General features: G+C 48.2%; 1 protein-coding gene across 1 annotated transcript in view; it reads left to right on the forward strand.

The window, feature by feature from the left end:
* The window catches only part of Duox1 (dual oxidase 1), a 36,089-nt gene that overhangs the window by 10,868 nt on the left and 6,395 nt on the right, over positions 1-18,826 (forward strand). Inside the window, exons 13-28 of the mRNA XM_008849220.3 lie at positions 1,352-1,527; positions 1,681-1,799; positions 2,177-2,314; positions 3,005-3,118; positions 3,835-4,034; positions 4,664-4,849; positions 7,786-8,011; positions 8,159-8,252; positions 8,508-8,683; positions 10,991-11,060; positions 11,661-11,786; positions 12,354-12,532; positions 12,807-13,037; positions 13,532-13,631; positions 13,880-13,929; positions 15,349-15,476. Of these exons, the coding sequence (XP_008847442.1) occupies positions 1,352-1,527; positions 1,681-1,799; positions 2,177-2,314; positions 3,005-3,118; positions 3,835-4,034; positions 4,664-4,849; positions 7,786-8,011; positions 8,159-8,252; positions 8,508-8,683; positions 10,991-11,060; positions 11,661-11,786; positions 12,354-12,532; positions 12,807-13,037; positions 13,532-13,631; positions 13,880-13,929; positions 15,349-15,476 (2,313 nt within the window). The remainder of the gene's footprint in view (positions 1-1,351; positions 1,528-1,680; positions 1,800-2,176; positions 2,315-3,004; positions 3,119-3,834; positions 4,035-4,663; positions 4,850-7,785; positions 8,012-8,158; positions 8,253-8,507; positions 8,684-10,990; positions 11,061-11,660; positions 11,787-12,353; positions 12,533-12,806; positions 13,038-13,531; positions 13,632-13,879; positions 13,930-15,348; positions 15,477-18,826) is intronic.

The raw sequence follows: 18,826 nt of genomic DNA on the forward strand, positions 1-18,826 counted from the left end.
CTCCATAAGTTGGCTATTACACCCTAAGCTATCACCTAGCTATCACTAGTCAATGAACCGGGTTTAGCTGCCTTATCATGGTCCAGCTATCTAGACACAGAGATGTTTCTGTAATTATGTGCTTAGTACATGGTGCCCTTACCAGCAGAATTATTAGAAAGTACAGAATTAAAAAGTGTATAAAGAAGTGATATGCTGAGGCATGGTGACATGTGCCTATAGTCCCAGAATTTGGAAGGCAGAGCAGGAGGATTACAAATTCAAGGTCAGCAATTTCCAGGCTGGCCTGGGGTATGTGGGACCCTATCTCAAGAGATCCCCTCCTCACCTCTCCCTAAAAGGAATGTGCTCCTTGGTCTCACAAACTTTGTGAAATCTACATAAAGATAGGAATCATGAGACAAATCAATAATAGTAAGTCTTCAGTTTCACGTAGGTCTTATTGGAACTAATCTGTCATGTGGCTAAAAGAAAACTAAAGAACAGGAGCTGATGAGATGGCTCAGTGGGTAAAGGGGATTGCTGCCAAGGCTAATGACCTGAGTTTAGTTCCTGGGACTCACCTGGTAGAAGGAGAAAACTGACTCCTGAAAATTGTTCTCTGACGTCTACATGTGCACTGTGGTGCGTGCACATACCCACACTACACAAATACAGTAAATGTAATAAAAATTTTAATATTTTTTAAAAGAATGGTATAGGAAATACTGGTACTGGGCAAGGTGGCACATATCTATAATCCTAGCACATGGCAGGCAGAGGCAGGAGTATCACAAATTTGAGGTCAGCCTGGGCTACAGAATGAGATGCTGTTGTAAAATAAACAAATAGCAATGTATAGTCAAGAGACTGTTGTTTGTTTGCTGAGGCAGTGTCTCATTCTGTAGCCTAGGCTGATATTGAACATTTGGCACTCCTGCCTTAGCCTTTGAGTGCTGAGATTACAAGTGTGAGCCACTGGGACCACTACTGACTAGAAATTTAGTTTTTAAAACTTAAAAAACAAAAACAAAAACAAAACCTCTAAGGATAAAAGCCTTTTCTAATACACATTCTGCCATTCAACTGTTCACTTTCTGATCTTCCCTTCAGCTTCTACGCCTTGTCAAGAAATTATACAGGGGACTGGGTGCTGGTTATATTAAAATTTTGTAGACTAGGCAATTGAATCTGTAAGAAGGTTCCCATAAGTGAGTTAAAGCACTCAGAGTGGTGCCTGGGGCGTGATACTCACTCTCTAGGAGCAAGTTATTGTTACTGACATTTATTATTATCCCTGGGGCTAATCTCTGGGAGCCGGTTCTTTGTCCTAGGCTTGGAAATGGGTCCTCTCACTCATCCTCTGTTCTAGGTGCTGGAGGCCACAGCTGCTCTGTATAATCAGGATCTATCTCGACTAGAGCTGCTCCCAGGAGGGCTCTTGGAGAGTCAGGGGGACCCTGGACCCCTGTTCAGCACTATTGTTCTTGACCAGTTTGTGCGGCTACGAGATGGTGACCGCTACTGGTTTGAGAACACTAGGAATGGGTAAGGCCTGCCTAGACCCCACCTCAGACTCTACCTGCCCTGCCCTAGACAGCCCCCACAAACCCTCTGGGTGTCTTTTCCCATGGGGTCCCTGGGTGTGGAGACCTACATCTCTCCCCAACCAGGACAGCTCCACACTGCTCCTATGTCCAGGTTGTTCTCGAAGGAAGAGATTGCAGATATCAGAAACATTTCCCTACGGGACATTCTAGTGGCTGTCACTAATGTGTCTTCCAGTGCCCTGCAGTCTAATGTCTTCTTTTGGCTTGCAGGTAAGTGACCAAGGGATGGCTAGAGGTGTGTGAGTCCAGGGCCTTGCTCCTCCTTAGTTATAGGCTCGGGTTGGTGTGTCCGAATAACCACTTTGAGTGGGGTGTGAGCTAGGGTTCTACCTTTGGGAACTTTGGTTCAGGGTGCCAGCACTGTCACATACAATTTCCTTCTGTACAAGCCCAGGAGGTGCTGAATGGGGAAGGGACTGACTCTCAGAGACCTGGTGAGGACTCCTATATTCAGCTAGGATGGGGTGGGGGCTTCCAGTGGCCTTAGGAGGGTCAAATAAGGTGAGGTTATCCTACTCCCAGCAGCCATAGGACTGTGCCAGAGCTTATGGCCCAGTACCCAGTACTGACTTCCTCTGCTTCCCCAGGAGACCCCTGTCCACAGCCAGGTCAGCTCAGCACCAAGGATCTGCCAGCCTGTGTCCCTTTCTTCATTCGGGACTATTTTGATGGCAGTGGATTTGGCTTCGGGCTTACCATTGGGACCCTATGCTGCTTCCCTTTAGGTAAGAGTGATGGGCAGACAGGGTGGAGATGTTGAGAGGTCAAACTAGAGGGTGGGTCAGGGTTGTTTCATGTATGACAGTAAACCTTACAGAGTACTGTCCCTCTGGGTAGACAAGAAAAATGAGGGCTTCAAAGGGGACAGGAGAGGTGTCTAGCTCATTTATCATGAGCTTCAGGGAGATTTGCTTCCCTGATCTGGGATCCCCACCCCCCTCAGGGCACAGCTTGGTCAGGAGCCTGGGTGAGTCCCTGGTCCACAGTTGTTTGCAGGATCCTGAGTCTGGGGGACTGTTAGTGATAAATCCTCACTTGAAAAGAAGACCTGGGGCAAATGCAGTGCTGGAACAAGAGCTTGGGACTTAGTCTTTGGCAAGGCTGTGTGTGGATGGCCCAGCAGCTTGGTAGGGTGAGTCCAACCTGTGGCTTGAGGAATCTGAGCTTGTCCCTTGCTCGGAGGGGAACTGAATAGTGGTAGCAGTAATGGCAGGACTGGTATCTTAGACACTACCCAAAGCTTCCCATGGGATGCAAAGTAGCTCTTTCCATGGTGCCTCACAATTTGAGTTGAGCAGCAGGAGAGCTAAGAGGTAGGGAAAGCAGGGGATCTTCCTAAGGAAAGGAGTTGGGAAGGGAGCCACTTTTCCCAACCCTCACCTTTCCCTGAGCATCCTACCCCACTTCCCACCCAGTCAGCTTGCTCAGTGCCTGGATTGTTGCCCGACTTCGAATGAGGAATTTCAAGAGGCTCCAGGGACAGGACCGCCAAAGCATCATGTCTGAGAAGCTTGTGGGAGGAGTGGAAGGTAGGCCTGGGGGTAGCCAAGGTGGTGATGGGAAGGATGTGGATGGTCCCTACTACCATCCAGAAGTCTAATAAGATAAAGGCTTCTTTTTTTTAAGGGCCATAGGCAAGACCTAGTTAGGCTGGGAAAGCCACATTAGACCTGCAGTTTTCCAACCTCCATAGCTCCTCTCAATGATCCTAAATAAATGGAATGTGATACACTTGTGGAAGAGTCATAAGATCCTGCCTTCATCTCACAGGGTTACTATGAGTCACAAATCCCTGACTCCTTTACTGCATCTCACACCAGAATTATAGGCAACAGATTAATGAAGGCCTAGAATCAGGCCAGGATTGGAATCTTGGTTCAACCACTTTGGGCTGGCTGTTGGACCTTCAGTAGACTTTTAAATCTCTCCAAACCTGTTTCTTCTTACCTGTAAAACAGGAATAATAACAGCACCTACATCATAGGTTTGTGATGACATGAAATAGTTCATTCAAAACACTATCGTGGGCACGCAGTATAAGTACTCAGGAAATAGTGGTCATTTTTCTCCTCATAGGATAGAGAAACAGCAGAACTGGTGGAGAGGGAGAATGACCTTCAGGACTCAGAAAGGAGTCTAAGACCTGCGGAAAGTCTTGCTCTAAGTTCAGCCCTGAGCTGGCCCTCTCTCTCCCACTGTGCCCTGGTACATCCCAGTTGACCCAGCCATGTCTTTCTATCCCCAGCTTTGGAATGGCAGGGCCGAAAGGAACCCTGCAGGCCTGTGCTTGTGCATCTGCAGCCGGGGCAGATCCGTGTGCTAGATGGCAGGCGCACAGTGCTCCGTACTGTCCAGTTGCGGCCTCCACAGCAGGTCAACCTTGTTCTATCCAACAATCGTGGACGCCGTACCCTGCTGCTCAAGATCCCCAAAGAGTATGACCTGGTATGGTCCAACTGGTCCCTGGCTGCTTTTCCACAGTCACAGACATAAGGTGGTTAAGTGGAGGGGAAGGAACACTGAGCCAGAAGGCAGGTTTCTGGTCTCTAGTCACTGGATGTGGTGCCTGATGGAGAAATAAACTTGAACATGCCTGTCCTGTTCTGGGCCTGCTGGAAGACACGGTCTCCTCCTCTTACTCTTGCAGCTACTGGGAGTCTTCTTTGCTTAAGATGCTCTTAAAAGTCCTAGCTAGGAGTTCTTGGAAGAAGCTGGGTCCTCTTCTTTATCCTGTCATTTCAGGCTCTAGTAGATGTTTAGGGATTTGGAGAGGAGCAACACAGGAAGCTGATTAGATTCTGACCACCTGGCACACAGTCCCTTCTACCCTCTGCCCCCTGCCTCTCACTCCCTTCTTCAGTACAGAGTCCAGGGAAGAAAAGCTTTGTACAAAGACCTTTGAATGCTAACTCTGCACCTGTAAGCAAGCCACTTAAGCTCATTTGCACTTCTGTAAAGGGAGAGATAATTTCTCTTTTGCAAGGCCATCCCAATAACCCCTGTGTAATCTACATAAAGTGCCTAGCCTTGAGAAGCTCTGACAAATGTTTGGCTTTGTTCCTGATACCTTGTAGGTGCTGTTGTTTAATCTGGAGGCAGAGCGGCAGGTGCTGGTGGAAAACCTCAGGGGGGCTCTGAAGGAGAGTGGGCTGAGCTTCCAGGAGTGGGAGCTGCGGGAGCAGGAGCTGATGAGGGCAGCTGTGACTCGAGAGCAACGGAGCCACCTCCTTGAGACATTTTTCAGGCACCTTTTCTCCCAGGTGGGTATATGAGATCAGAATGAAGTGTGTACGTGCAAGTGGTGGTGTCCTTACCTGCATGAGTAAGGATAATTCCTGGGCAAATCAGAAGTTCTGAATTCCAGCAGACAATCAAAGATGCTATGATTTAGGTCATGTCACCAGACTTTTATGCTACTGGAGTCCTAGGCAAGAGGCCAGAATCTGGAGGGGCTGGGTGTGCCCTAATAAATTGGGATTGGCCACTTGCCCCACAAATCAAATGGAAAGTCAGGGAAAGAATCTAATCAACAAAACCATGTCAGAAAGACAGAGACCAAACATCTCAGCACCATCTTTGGGGGTACTGACATGTGCTTCCTGATTATATAAGGAAGGGACAGACGTGGGGAGCAAGAGGCATGCATAGTTTATCAGTCTAGGTCAACTGTGGTCTAGTTGATCAGTATCTCAGTTTTAGTTCTACAAGTTGGCTCCAGAGAACTTGTTACCACTTGTCACTTAAGGAGACAAGAACAATCTGGTTCCCATTAAATGATTTCTTTTGCTTAAGGGGGTAGCCTAAGTCCCCATCTTAAGGAACTTGCTTCTGTTTAGTTTCATCATTGTTGATCTCTCTGTAGGTGCTACTGTTCCTGAAATCCAAGGTGACTGCAATTTTAGGGTGAAAACTAGGGATTTTCAGGCAACTTATTAGGGATCTAGAACAGGATATAAAATCTGGCTGTCAAATATCATAGTTACTTTTATTTTGGTGTCTTCCATCTTGAAAAGGGATGCGCTAGATTAGGTAAATGTAGGGCTAAGGAACCTAGTGTCACCAGTTTTTAGACAGACACTCCTTAAATGATTAGCATGCCTATGAATCCAAACTCAGCAAGAATCTGACCCAAAGTAAAAAAGACACACAAAATAAAGGCAGAGATGCCAAGATTTATTCTTCTTTGAGGCATCTGTAGGCCCAAGTGGTACTTTTCAGCAAAAGCAGCCTCTGAGCCCTTGTTACATTTATTGCAAGGAGGGGTCCCTACCCATTTGGATCCTGACCCCTTCTGTAAGCTCCAGGGAGGCAATGTGCGGGAATGAGGCAGGGCAAACCAGGCACTGTAGGGGCCTTCTTCATGGAGTATAGCTGCCAAGGGCCAACATAGGGTATTAATGTTTACCATGTGGACTTCTGAGAAGTATTGGGAAGATGTGGAGAAATAAGATAGATACAAAGAAAAAAAATTCCTAGACTGACGTCTACTTTTGGGGGGGGGGGGTTGTTAGCCTGAGCCTTTAATGGCCGAGCTATCCCTTCAGCCTGATGTCTACTTCTAATTCAAAAATAAAGGCATCCTGGCAGAGCAACGGAGTAGAGATATGACCTGAAATACAGCCGGGCATGGTGGTATACACCTGTAATCCTAGCATTGGGGATCAGGAGTTCAAGACCAGCCTGGGCTATATAGTGAGACCCTGTCTCAAAACCCATGGTTATCTGTGGATGTAGTTCAGTAATAGAGTGCTCACCTGCCTAGGTTCCATCCCCAGCATGGGGTGGAGGTGGGTAGACATAAATACTGCCTGCATTTCCCACTTAAGTAGTTGAACATTCCATTGGGACGGTGATATGTGCACACAAAGGACTGGTAAAGGATGAGGGTTATAAAAGTGATCCAGGAAACACATGGTCTAGGATTTCCAAAAAGATAGTGAGTTTTGAAGCAAGTGTAAGGTGATGATGGAGGTGAGATTTGGCAAGGACTCATAGTTGGAAAAGTTTGGGCTCAGGAGAAAGGAATGGAGCAGAAGAGCACTGTGGAAGGGAGAAAATTAATGTTTGAACAGGAACAAAGGTATCCAGCAGGAGTGAGAACTCACTATCATTTAATGGGCATGTGTATACTCTGTGCCAGATTTAACGCTACAAGTTGAATACTGAGTATGCACAAAAACCAAGAGGCCTTCAGTCTGGGATCTCCTTACCAGGGCCCAAGTAGAACCTGGGCACCTCTACTAAGTTCAGTATTCATTAGGATGAAGGGAAGCCCTTGTTTTGGAAAGTGAGTAAGATGCTGGATCCTGGGGATGGCTGTCAATCCCTGGTAACTGTCCTATACTTTCCATTTTGAAGTCATTTCCTATATAGCCTCTCTTGTTGATTTTCATAATAACCCTGTGAGATAAGTAGGTGAGGAAATGAGCCCCAGACAACTAAAGAGATGTGCCCAAGGTCATGCAACACACAGGTGGCAGAATTGGGACATGAACCCAGGTCTCTTGCCTCCGGTCCCAGGCTCTTTCCACTAAAGTACCTGTCTGAAGCTGCAGTGTTTCTCTCATGAAAACACAACCAGGCTTGGACTAAGCAGCTGTTGATAGGCAGGAAAAACAGGTACTGTGACTTGTGGCCTACCTGCTTCCCTCACTGTCTATTCTCTTGCTTGGGCAGTCCTCAGGTGAGATGGAGATGGCCTCTAATGAGAATTCTCTCCCAAACCCAGCTCAAACCCTTTTAGATGTAAGAAAGACATAAAGGATTCAGATAGTCTTGGGAATTCCAAAGGGAGGACTTCAGCATGGCCTGGAAAGGTCTGTGAGAGAAAGTTTCTCTCTTAGACTACTTCCATTTTCTCTGACTCTTCTTTCTCCCGTGTCTCTGAGCACACAGAGGAAAAGGATAGTCCATATATTGTGCCAGGTCGGAATACATCTGGGATCTCTTGGTTCTAATTCCAAATCCCAAGCTGTGGTCAAATGTGCATCCTTGATCCAATCAGCTATGGCAGAGGACCAGGACTCTTCGGTATAAATATAGACAGCCCCAGGAGCTACCCACAGACCTGGGCTGCTTATGGGAGTGTGTGCTGGACAGATGCCTCTGAATGCATCTCCTCCAAGGTTCTACCAGCCTGCAAGTAAAGGAAGTCTTCTGTCTTTCTCTCCCTCCCTCTGTGGCTGCCCAAGTATAGGTGTTGGACATCAACAAGGCAGACGCAGGGACCCTGCCCCTGGACTCATCCCAGAAGGTGCGGGAGGCCCTGACCTGTGAACTTAGCCGGGCCGAGTTTGCTGACTCCCTGGGCCTTAAGCCTCAGGACATGTTTGTGGAGTCTATGTTCTCTCTGGCTGACAAGGATGGCAATGGCTACCTGTCCTTTCGGGAGTTCCTGGACATCCTGGTGGTCTTCATGAAAGGTGAGAGAGGAGAAAACAATCATCTAGATAGAGGCCAAAGTGCAGCCTGTGGGAAATGGAGAACACTTGGACCATTGTAGATGCCTGGGAATTTGGATAAGGGGTTCTAGAAGATGGGTAGGGGCTTCCTCAGAGTCCTTCTTCCAGGTTCCCCTGAGGAAAAGTCTCGCCTTATGTTCCGCATGTATGACTTTGATGGAAATGGCCTCATTTCCAAGGATGAATTCATCAGGATGCTGAGGTTGGTCTTCGACAACACTCTCGGGAATATCCAGGACAAGGATTGCCAGGGGAAGGAGGGCCCATCAAAGGGACAGCAGAAGTGTAAAGTGGAAGTAGGAGCCTCCTCCTTTCTTTGGAACCAGAGCCTTCTAGAACTGGTAGGGGGCTTAGGATTCAGCTGGCAGGGGCCCTATCATATGGGCCCTGAAGATCTGGCAGGATGGTCAGTGAGCCTTTGTATCTGAGCCTGGTGGCTCCCCTCCCTTGACCCTAGGTCCTTCATCGAGATCTCTAACAACTGTCTGTCCAAGGCCCAGCTGACTGAGGTGGCAGAGTCTATGTTCCGGGAGTCAGGCTTCCAGGACAAGGAGGAGCTAACATGGGAAGACTTTCACTTTATGCTTCGCGACCATGACAGTGATCTCCAATTCACACAACTGTGTGTCAAAGGTACTGCTGACTTATCAGGCACAATGCCTATGTACTTTTAGGACCCCACAGAAATGTTGTAAGTTATTTTAAAGCCAGAAACAAAGAATGAATATAATGATGAACATGTAATACAGCCAGCTTGGATTATATCCTCCCTTATATACCCACATAGTTAACAAATAACATTCTAATTTATTTGTATTTGTATTGAGAAGAGGCCCAAGAAGATAAAAGTATCTAGGATCCATGAATGTAGCCCTGCTGTTGGGGTGGGTGGCGTCAGGATGGGGTGGGAGACTTTTGTTTGTTTATTTGAGACGGCCTTGCTATGTATAGCTCTGGCTGGCCTGGAACTTTCTATATAGACCAGGCTGGCCTTGAACTTGTGGCAACCCTCTTGCCTCTACCTCCTAAGTGTTGAGATAACAGGTGTGTGCCACCTCGCCTGACCTGGAGTGGGAGATGTTGTCTGGGGCCCTGCTTCCCCAGGATCTTTGATAAATCCACCCCGCCCCTGTGCCCCTAAGCTTAGTACCCAGAGCAGGGAGGAAATACTGTGGCCTTGTTACAACCCCACCTGAGCCAAGCCACATTCTCTTCAACTTGGATATAAGGTTTTGGACGTAGTGTGGTATATCTCTTGGCGAAGTGCTCAACAAATCTTTGCTGAGTGCATCAAGGACCAACCTTGTTGTCCTTCCCACTATGTTCTGCCCTACCTGTGTCTGACTCAAGAGGGTGGAGGCCAGAGTCTGAGTGAGGAAGGGACAGGTAGCAAGCAGGAGGATCTGTGTGTGGCCTGCTCTGAGCTGTCACAATGTCTTCTTAGCTTGAGATACTCATTGAGGCATGTAGAGACAGAACCCAGTCCCTCCCAGGATTATGAGAAGAGTGGGGGCTGGAAGCACCCCTGGGGAATAATAGCAAGTTAGGCAAGATGTAGAAGAACCTCTGGCCCCGAGAGTGAGGGATGCTGGTGAAGAGGAACACAACACTCCTGATTCTGCAGCTTTACCCCTTTCCCACGTAGCCAAGTCAATGGACACCTGGGCCTGAGGGCAGAGGCCAGGGAGGCACCTGGCCATGAGCCAGGCCACAGAGGCCCAGGGACATTCAGCCCTGTAGGACTAGGCAGAAGACTGGAGATTAAGCAGAAAGCATGGTGTGTTGTCTTGTTTCACTTTTAATCATCAGTATCCTTTGTTATTTCCTCCCGATTTTAAGATTTTACATGACAGGATAAAAAACACAGGAAAACTGCAAACAATCCTTCACTTTCACCTGGCTTTGATACTGATCACTATTTTGCCACATTTGCTGTTTCCTGGACCATTAGGGAATATAGGCATCTGTACTGTATTAGTTACTTTCTTTTTGCTGCAATAAAATGCCATGACTAGAAGGAACTTAAGGAAGAAAGTTTCTTTTGGTTTATGGTTAAAGGGTTAGAGTTCACAATGGCAGGGACTGCAGCAGATGGCTGGAACAGGAAGCTGGCTGATGGCATTTGGTCTGCACACCAGGAACCAGTGAGAGAAAACTGGAAGAGAAAACTCAAAGCGGCCCCTAATGACACACTTCCTCTAGCAAGGCTCCACATCATAAAAGTTCTATGACTTTACCAAACAGCGCCACCAACTGGGGACCACCTTTTCTTTTAAACACTTGAATTTGGAGCTGGAGAGATGGTTCAGCAGTTAAGAGCACTTGCTGCTCTTGCAGAGGATCTGAGTTCAGTTCCCAGCACCCACGTGGCAACTCACAACCTTCTGTAATTCCAGTTCCAAGGGATCTGATGCCCTCTTCTGGCTTATGTGGGCACCAGGCATGTACGTGGTACACATACATATATCCAGGCAAACACTCATACACATAAAATGAAAATAAATCTTTAAACACTTGAATTTCATTTAGATTAGTTTACCATAAGCCAAGGACATCTCCAGGATAGGTTCAGAACTTGAAAGTGCCCTGGAGACTTCAGGCTTCCTTTAAGATCTTGGATTTACAACTGGGCCTTGCCTTTCTCAGTGCTCAGCCCAGATAGGAACTATGAAATGGGGCTTCTCTAGCATTTTATTATGAACATTTTCAAACACATAAAAGAAAGAATTTGAGTGATCTCCTATATAACTATCATCTACAATTGGGTCTAATTCCCACTGGGGCTGGGGGCTTGAGGCTAGGATACCCAGAGGCAGGGCCTCCTCTGGATAGGAACTCTCTACAGGTTTGAACATAGGAAAGATGGGGCACTGCACCTTGAACTGGACTCTCCTGGACTCTGGACTCTGAGCTGCTCCCTAACCAGGCTCTGCATTGCAGGGGTAGAGGTGCCTGAAGTCATCAAGAACCTCTGCCGGCGAGCTTCCTATATCAGTCAGGAGAAGATCTGGTGAGTGTCCATCTGAGTATTGCCATTTTGCTCTCTATAATGGCTGGTGTTGGGGCCACCACTGCCCTACGTAGTGTCCTCATACAAACTAGATGATGGCCCTTCTTTAAGTGGACACAATCCAGCACCAGGGTGAAAAAGGAAAGCCTGCCGAGTCTGAGCAGAGCTCACTTACTGCCTGGGCCAGATGCCCTTATAAAATAGGACATAGGCATAAATGGAGGCCTCAGCTGGGAATCCCAAGGATCGATCTATCTATCATCCATCTATCTATCTATCATCTATCTATCTATCTATCTATCTATCTATCTATCTATCATCATCATCTCTATCTCTGTCTACCTACCTATCATCTATCTATTCCATCTGTCTGTGGGAATCCTGCTGTCAAGAGTTCTGTTATTTTCTGGAAACAGTGGGTTTGGAAGCAGAGCACAGGCAAGGATCCAACCATCCATCCATCCATCCTTCATCCATCCATCCATCCATCTATCCATCTATCTGTGGGAATCCTGCTGTCTTTTTTGGACAAAGTGGGTTTGGAGGCAGAACAATAGCAACAGGTGACCAAAATCTTACCTCATGCCAATTCCTTCCTAGTCCTTCTCCCAGGATGAGTGCCCACTCTTCCCGAAACAGTATCAAGTCTGAGTTGTCACCACAGAGACTGCAGTGCCCCATGGACACAGACCCTCCTCAAGAGATTCGACGGAGGTTTGGCAAGAAGTAGGTCTGCTTTGGCTTTGCAGCCTGTGCATCCCTTCAACAACCATTCATTCATTACATGATGCTGGGCACTATGCTCAACACTGGGGTGCTAGCAGAGAAACTGTTTCTGCCCCAGAATGGCCAAGTGCATCTGGTGCACTAACCGTTACAATGCCCTTCTGATGAATGTTGGAATGGTGGGAAGAATGAGGGTGCTTCAGAGCTCAGGGACCCTCTCTCATCTCTGCCTGAGAAGTTAGAGGAGTCTTCATGGAGGAGACACCATAGAGCCTTCTAAAGGCTGACTGTGGGTGCCTGGTGGGAGTTGGGAACTACAGACAGGGAGGAGGAGGGGCTGTCTGTGAATGGACCCTGGAGTAGATGGAGTGCCTCCCTGGGGATGAAATAACCACTTGGAGGCTGGCTCTCAGCTGACAGCTAAGAGGCAGTCAGTGGAGCTCTGGGGTCTGAAACCTGCTTCTGCATGGGGCGCAGCCCCTGGCTTCTTAGAGGCTCCTCAGGAGTAGTGGGTCTCCACTGGTGTTGAGTCCCACTGGCCCAAGGCTGAGGCTTTCTGTCTCCTAGGGTAACTTCGTTCCAGCCTTTGTTGTTCACTGAGGCACACCGAGAGAAGTTTCAGCGCAGCCGTCGCCATCAGACGGTGCAGCAGTTCAAGCGCTTCATTGAGAACTACCGGCGCCACATCGGCTGTGTGGCGGTGTTCTATGCCATCACTGGGGCACTCTTCCTGGAGAGGGCCTACTGTGAGTGACATTGATGGCAAGCCTGGGGTACTTGGCAGGCCTCAAGAGAGTTCCCCAAGGGTGGGGTCTGTTGTGAGTGACATACAGCCCATGGGGCAGGGCCTGTGGTAAGTAACTACCCTAGTAGCAGGGTTGTTTGGGTGACTGACTAGGTAAGTGGGGCCTCCTAGAATGGAGACTGTGCGGGGCGGCCTGTTATGAGTGGCAGTTACCCAGGGTCTGCGGCTGATGACCTACTTAACCTGCTGCCCTCTGCACTGTTTCCCCTCTGCAGACTATGCCTTTGCAGCACACCACAGGGGCATCACTGACACCACCCGAGTGGGCATCATCCTGTCACGGGGCACAGCGGCCAGCATCTCCTTCATGTTCTCCTACATCCTGCTCACCATGTGCCGCAACCTCATCACCTTCCTGAGGGAGACCTTCCTCAACCGCTACATTCCCTTCGATGCCGCAGTAGACTTCCATCGCCTCATTGCCTCTACAGCCATCGTCCTCACAGGCAGGGGCTGCTCTTCTGGGGTTCTCTGAGAACCTTCAGCCTTTGTTGGCTTTTTGCCCTCTGGTGGCTCACTCCTCTACCTGCACTTAAGTTTAATATTAATTTTGCATGACCTTATAAGGATGGAATTGGTCAGGATGTGGGGTGAAATAAGCCCAGGAGCCCACACTGCCCTAAGTGGCTCTTCTCATCCTTTCAAGAGCACCCTACCCCTAGCTTCCAGCTGATGAGCTACACCCCAGCACAAGCGTACAAAGTATTGTTCTCCTAGTTATTGTGTTTTAAAACAACTCTGTGAAAGAAATCAAAGGAATCAGCTTGTGGTCATGGGTAGAATGGGGAAAGACCAGGAACGTATTAGAGATCAGCAGTCCAGATCCCAAGGGTCCTTTTTCAGGCTTCCATGTCTGTTTGGCAGGATTTACCACTTGAATGTGCTGTCCTCCCTCACTGGGCTATCCCAGGGCTCATTACTCCCTTTTGGTCTTTCTTAGTTTTACACAGTGCTGGCCATGTGGTGAATGTGTACCTGTTCTCCATCAGCCCACTCAGCGTCCTTTCTTGCCTCTTCCCTGGCCTCTTCCATGATAATGGGTGAGTGTGTTGGGAGTGGGGATTCCTTGCAAGTAGAGGACAAATCCTCTTGACCCAGAGGAGAATAACACCTTCCAAGTTCTGGGCTAGACAGACAATGGCCAACCTGAGCCATCAGTCCCAAGTCAGCAGAAAGGGAGACTGGGGACTGGCTTGGGGCATCTCCTCTGGGAGACATCGAGAGAATGTCTCTCTGAGACATCGAGAGAATCTTATCAGGACTCTTCCTTGCTGTGCTTTCCACACAGATCTGAGTTCCCCCAGAAGTACTACTGGTGGTTCTTCCAGACTGTACCAGGTGAGGTCCCCTCTTTCAATGTCCAGGGCTGTCTCTGAACTCCAGGAACTGGGTTCTATCTGTCACTGAACAGCCAGACTCACTCGGTTCTCATGGTGAGGAGAACACTCCTGGACAGCAGGAGACTTAAGGGACTAAAATCCAGTTCTTCCCAACCCAGGGATCATTTCTTCCCTAGGAAGAGCTTACAGGCCCTTATTCAGCACTAATTCTCCGAGGAATGGGAGCAGGGCCTTCCCTACAATGCACACACAACAATGACAGTAGCTTTGAGGAATGCTGTGCCCCAGCTGCAAGGGGGAGGGACCAGGCTTTTATCAAGCCAGACAATAGCCTCTGCCCACCCTACAGGGTGTCTTGACAAAAGCTGTGTGGGGACATAGTCCCAGCTTCCTAGAATCACCCATTTTAGAGCTATTAGCTGTGAATCTATTCAAACTCTTGGAAGCTGCTTCTCTTTTCAGTCTGTTCCCTCCTCAGGGTGATGTGTTTTACACACACTCTCCTTTCTGTGAAACACAGCATGGATTTTTAAATTTTTTTAAATCCTAAAATGCTCTGCTTTGAACTTCAGAGGGTACTTGCTGACTGCTGCACACTGGGACTTGGTGGATAAGTCTGTGTTTAAGCTCTCCGCTCCTTTCAGGACTTTACAGGCTGTGGTTCAATCCCTTCTTAACCTTTGCTTTTCTACATGGCAGGGCTCTAATCTTCCTAATTATTGCCTCTCTCCTCCTTGATCACCAGAGGGACTATTCTGTGCCCCGCCCTCCGAACCCGCTATCCTGGCTCCATCGTTACCCCCTGTGTACCCCTGGTCTGGGATCCTCTATGAAAGACAGGTTTTTTGTTTTTTTTTTTTATCAACTCCAGGCTGGACAAGAGGCTCTGGCAGTGAATAGGGACAGTGTGGTCCCAATCATGCACTAATAGGTCCAGAGTTTGTGTTATGTCCTATGACAACTGCATGGAGTAGTGAATGCAGCTTTGACTCCATGAAGGCGGAGGCTGAAATTTCCAGTGTCTGACCCAGAGATTCCAGAGTAGACACCTGTGCATTCATTCATTTAGCACACATTTATATAAGGCCTACAGTATGCAAGAGGATTAGTTGTGAGACAGCCTAGTGTGATCCTTGTTCTTGAGGACCTGAGGTCAGGAAAGAGACAGACATTGAAAACAATGTGATGACAGGTAGAAAGGATCACGTCTATGGAGGATGAAAGAGATCTGTTGGAATTAAAGATACCTGTGACCAGAGGGTGTTGGGGGTGGGAGAGAAACAGAGATGCCCCCTAAGTCAGAGACCACTTTACCACCCCAACTTTGGGCAGAGGAGTGGAAAGTGACCCTGGCTGGATACCTCAGAACACAGGCTGCACACAGCACTGCCCTTCTGCCCTCCTCCTCTCTTCACAGGCCTCACCGGGGTCTTGCTGCTCCTGGTCCTGGCCATCATGTACGTCTTTGCCTCCGACCACTTCCGCCGTCGCAGTTTCCGGGGCTTCTGGCTGACCCACCACCTCTACATTTTTCTCTACATCCTGGTGAGGGCTTTTGGCTGTGAGCCAGGCCAGTGTGATGTGTGCAGACATTCCCAGAGAGACAATGAGGGCTGGAACATTAGCTTTCTATCCCCTTAGCTATTTCAAGTATTCATTTCTTCATATCCCTCTTCAAGGATAGAGATTATAGAGTGGGGCTCCCCAGGAGGCTGACCCCAATATGTAACTCTTGGAAGATCCTTCCCTGGAATGGGTGTTTTTGGTAGCAGCCCTGCCAGACTCATCCACATGCCTCACAGACTCCCCCACATCAGTTCTTCCCTGTCTTTCCCCGCCTTTTGGTGGCTGCTTTTGGATCCTGATTGCTTATTCCTCAAGGGGTGTGTGTGTGTGGGGGTACTCTTTTAGAGAAACTTAAATAGATTCTAGTACTTTTGTTCTAATCTCATTTGGGGGTGTATTAACCATACCACCCAGCAAAATGCCACCCGAACTGCTGATTCAATGGACTTTCAGACTCTACCTCTCCTGTTTCCTTCTTAACCTGGGCTCCGTGTCTTCCTTCCTTCACACTCTCCCTCTTCTTCTGTTCCCTTTACTGTCCTCCATGTTTGTCATTAGCTGATTCCCTTACTCTTGAGCTGACTTTGACCTAAGACCCTGTGCAATCACACTGCTTGCCAGTCTTCTTTAGGGACACAGTGTCCCCAAAGTGTACCCTGAGGGCCTAGCTGAGAAGCTAAACCAAGTCCTAAGGCCCCCACTTTTCCCACAAGTTGATAGCTTGTCTGCTGGCATTCAGGGAGCCTAAAGCCTCTATGACTGGTCTCTTTATCTTCTGACCTAACTGTACACAGGGGTCTCCTTTGTTCTGAGACAAAGAGTTCATCACTGCCTGGGTCAGGCTGGCTCCTGTTATTCCCACCTGCCTACTCCAGGTGTGGCTCTGTCCTCACTGATAGCTGGAAGGACACCTTGCCTGTAGCTCAGCACTCTGTGACCCTGAAGTAACTATCTGCCTTGGCTTAGGATATTTCCTAGAATTGCTGATGTTTGTTTCCAAAAATTAGTTCCCTTCTTTGGGAGCTGTGACAAACTTCCTCTCTCCCCATCTATCCAATAATGGTTGGAGCCTAGCCTGCTGGCTACTGTTTCTGCTAAAAAAAAGTTCATGTTCCGGTGAGAAAGCAGCTTCTTTAAACTAGTGGGAAGACCCATAAGAATGGTCAGTTTAGTTCTCTATGTCCAGGACTGCTTTCTGAGTTATTCCTGGGTTGTTGACATTGCTGGGATTCACAGGAAAGGGACTCAGAAAGGCACAGGCTTCTGCTGGGCAGTCCTAGCTTGGCAGGTGGGAAGCGTCTTACCTGTGGGGAGAACAGGGCTAAAGCACCCCCTTCTCACTTATCATAGGGAGGCGGAGGGAGGTTGACTTTGGGTAGAAAGTTGTAAGTAAAGAACCCTGGCATAGAGTTGACCCTAGGAAGAATGTCTAGGCTTCTAATCCAGGGCTTATACCTCAGATACTGAACCACTCCACCACCCAGGCTCCTCAGCTAACCAGGAGTTGGCTGAAACTTTGTGGTTTAAAAGTAAAGCAACCCAATATAGGGTGTGTAAACAGAAGTATGTTGTCACTCTGACATTGTATTCAGCTTGGCTGGAAGCTTTGGCGCCTGGGTGGTGGGTGTGAGTGCCACAACGAAAGGCACTCTTAGAATCAGCTCTGAAAGCTTAGAGGTGTAAGTTAGTCCTGTGGGGAAAGGCTACAAAATTGGGAACTCTCAACTGGGGAAGGGATTCCTGAACAAGGACCCCAGTTCCGTTGGGCAGGTATCATTGGAAGGTCTCTTCTGTACTCGCTCTGTGGGAGGTCCAACAGAGGTGGGAACTCTAACCCCTGCTTTTAGGAATTTAGGATTTACAGCCCAGACAAGTACCACACACACATACACACACCATACAGGAGTAACTGCTGAGCTTGTGTCCCAAAAGTAAGTTAGAGGAAGTCATGGAAGAGTTTCACTTGCACTGAACTTGTTAGGGAAGACTTTAAGAGAAGGTGGGACTCCAGCCAAGGCTTTAGGAAGACAAGCTAAACAGTGACAGGGCTGACTAGAAACTGAAGAGCAATCCAGGTAGCAGAATCCAGGTAGAAGGGCATGAACACAGATGTGGGGGTGAGAATAGTGATGGGATATTTAGGGGACAAAGGAGACAGGCCTTGCTGGGGAGATGACAGGACGTATTGGTGACATGTGGGGGTTGCAGATGAGGCGCAATGCCTTTGGCTTATCTGAGAGGCCATGGTGGAGCATAGAAAGAAAAGAGCTGAGGGTGAGGAAACCAGGTTTGGACCACACCCATGATTGGGGTGGCAGAAGGAATGGGGCCAGCACAGGAGCTGGAAAGTGAGTGGCCAGGGAGGCAGAAGGAGCACCAGTAGAGAGAGCACTATGACAGAAGAGTAGCAGGGCAGGAAGGTGAGGAGGGGTTCACTAGTGTCACAGGCCGCTGTGTGGGGCAGTGGACATGGTCTGAAAGGAGACCTTGTAGTTGGACCTGGTGGCACATGCCTGTAATCCCAGCTACTTGAGAGACTGAAGCAGGAGAACTGCAAGTTCAGGGCATGCCTGGGCTACAGACTGAGTTCAAGGCTAGTCTGGGCATATCATTGAGACTCTGTCTCAAAATAAAAGGCAAGAAGAAAGCTAGGATTTTACCTAGTGTGTGTGAGTCTGTAGGTTCAATCTCTAGTATGAAAAGGAAGAGAAAGAAAAGGAAAAGGAGGAGAAGGAAGAGGAAGAGGAAGAGGGGGAGGAAAGAAAGAGGGAGAGAGAAAGAAAAAGAAAAGGCGAGAGGGAGGGGGAGAGAGAGAGGGACCTGGTGGTGGCTTTATTGTAGGTCTGGTAAACACTTGATAGACAGGTCCTAAGTGGAAGGTGAACAGGCCAGGTGCAAGTGAAGCCAGGAGCAAGAGTGGAAAGAACAGAAGGTAACTTGTGGTTATATTAGACAATTCATTAGGGAAGGCCCAGAGCTGGACATATCTGTCAGCTTATTTCATGGAAATGGTAGACTAGTTATGTTCTTAGCTTCCAAAAAGTGGAATAAACCAGCAAACTCCTTTCCCCAACAGTTACTGAGTGCCAACCATGTGTCCAGCAAGCATTGCTAAGAGCTGAGACTGTATTAGCACAGTCCCTACCTCCTCAGTCCTAGGAAAACAATAATATGCATAGGAACGCACAGGAAATGATTATAGATGATGGTTGATAGTCTACAATATTTAACAAGGAGATATAATGGGACTGAGGTGAGATCAAAGAGGGGACATTTCAGCTGAGACTTGGAAAAGGAGATGGAAGCAGCTATGGGAGGGAGTTTGGAGC

The sequence above is a fragment of the Nannospalax galili genome, unplaced genomic scaffold (genome assembly GCF_000622305.1).
Source record: "Nannospalax galili isolate Female #2095 unplaced genomic scaffold, S.galili_v1.0 scaffold891, whole genome shotgun sequence".
Lineage (NCBI taxonomy): Eukaryota > Metazoa > Chordata > Mammalia > Rodentia > Spalacidae > Nannospalax > Nannospalax galili.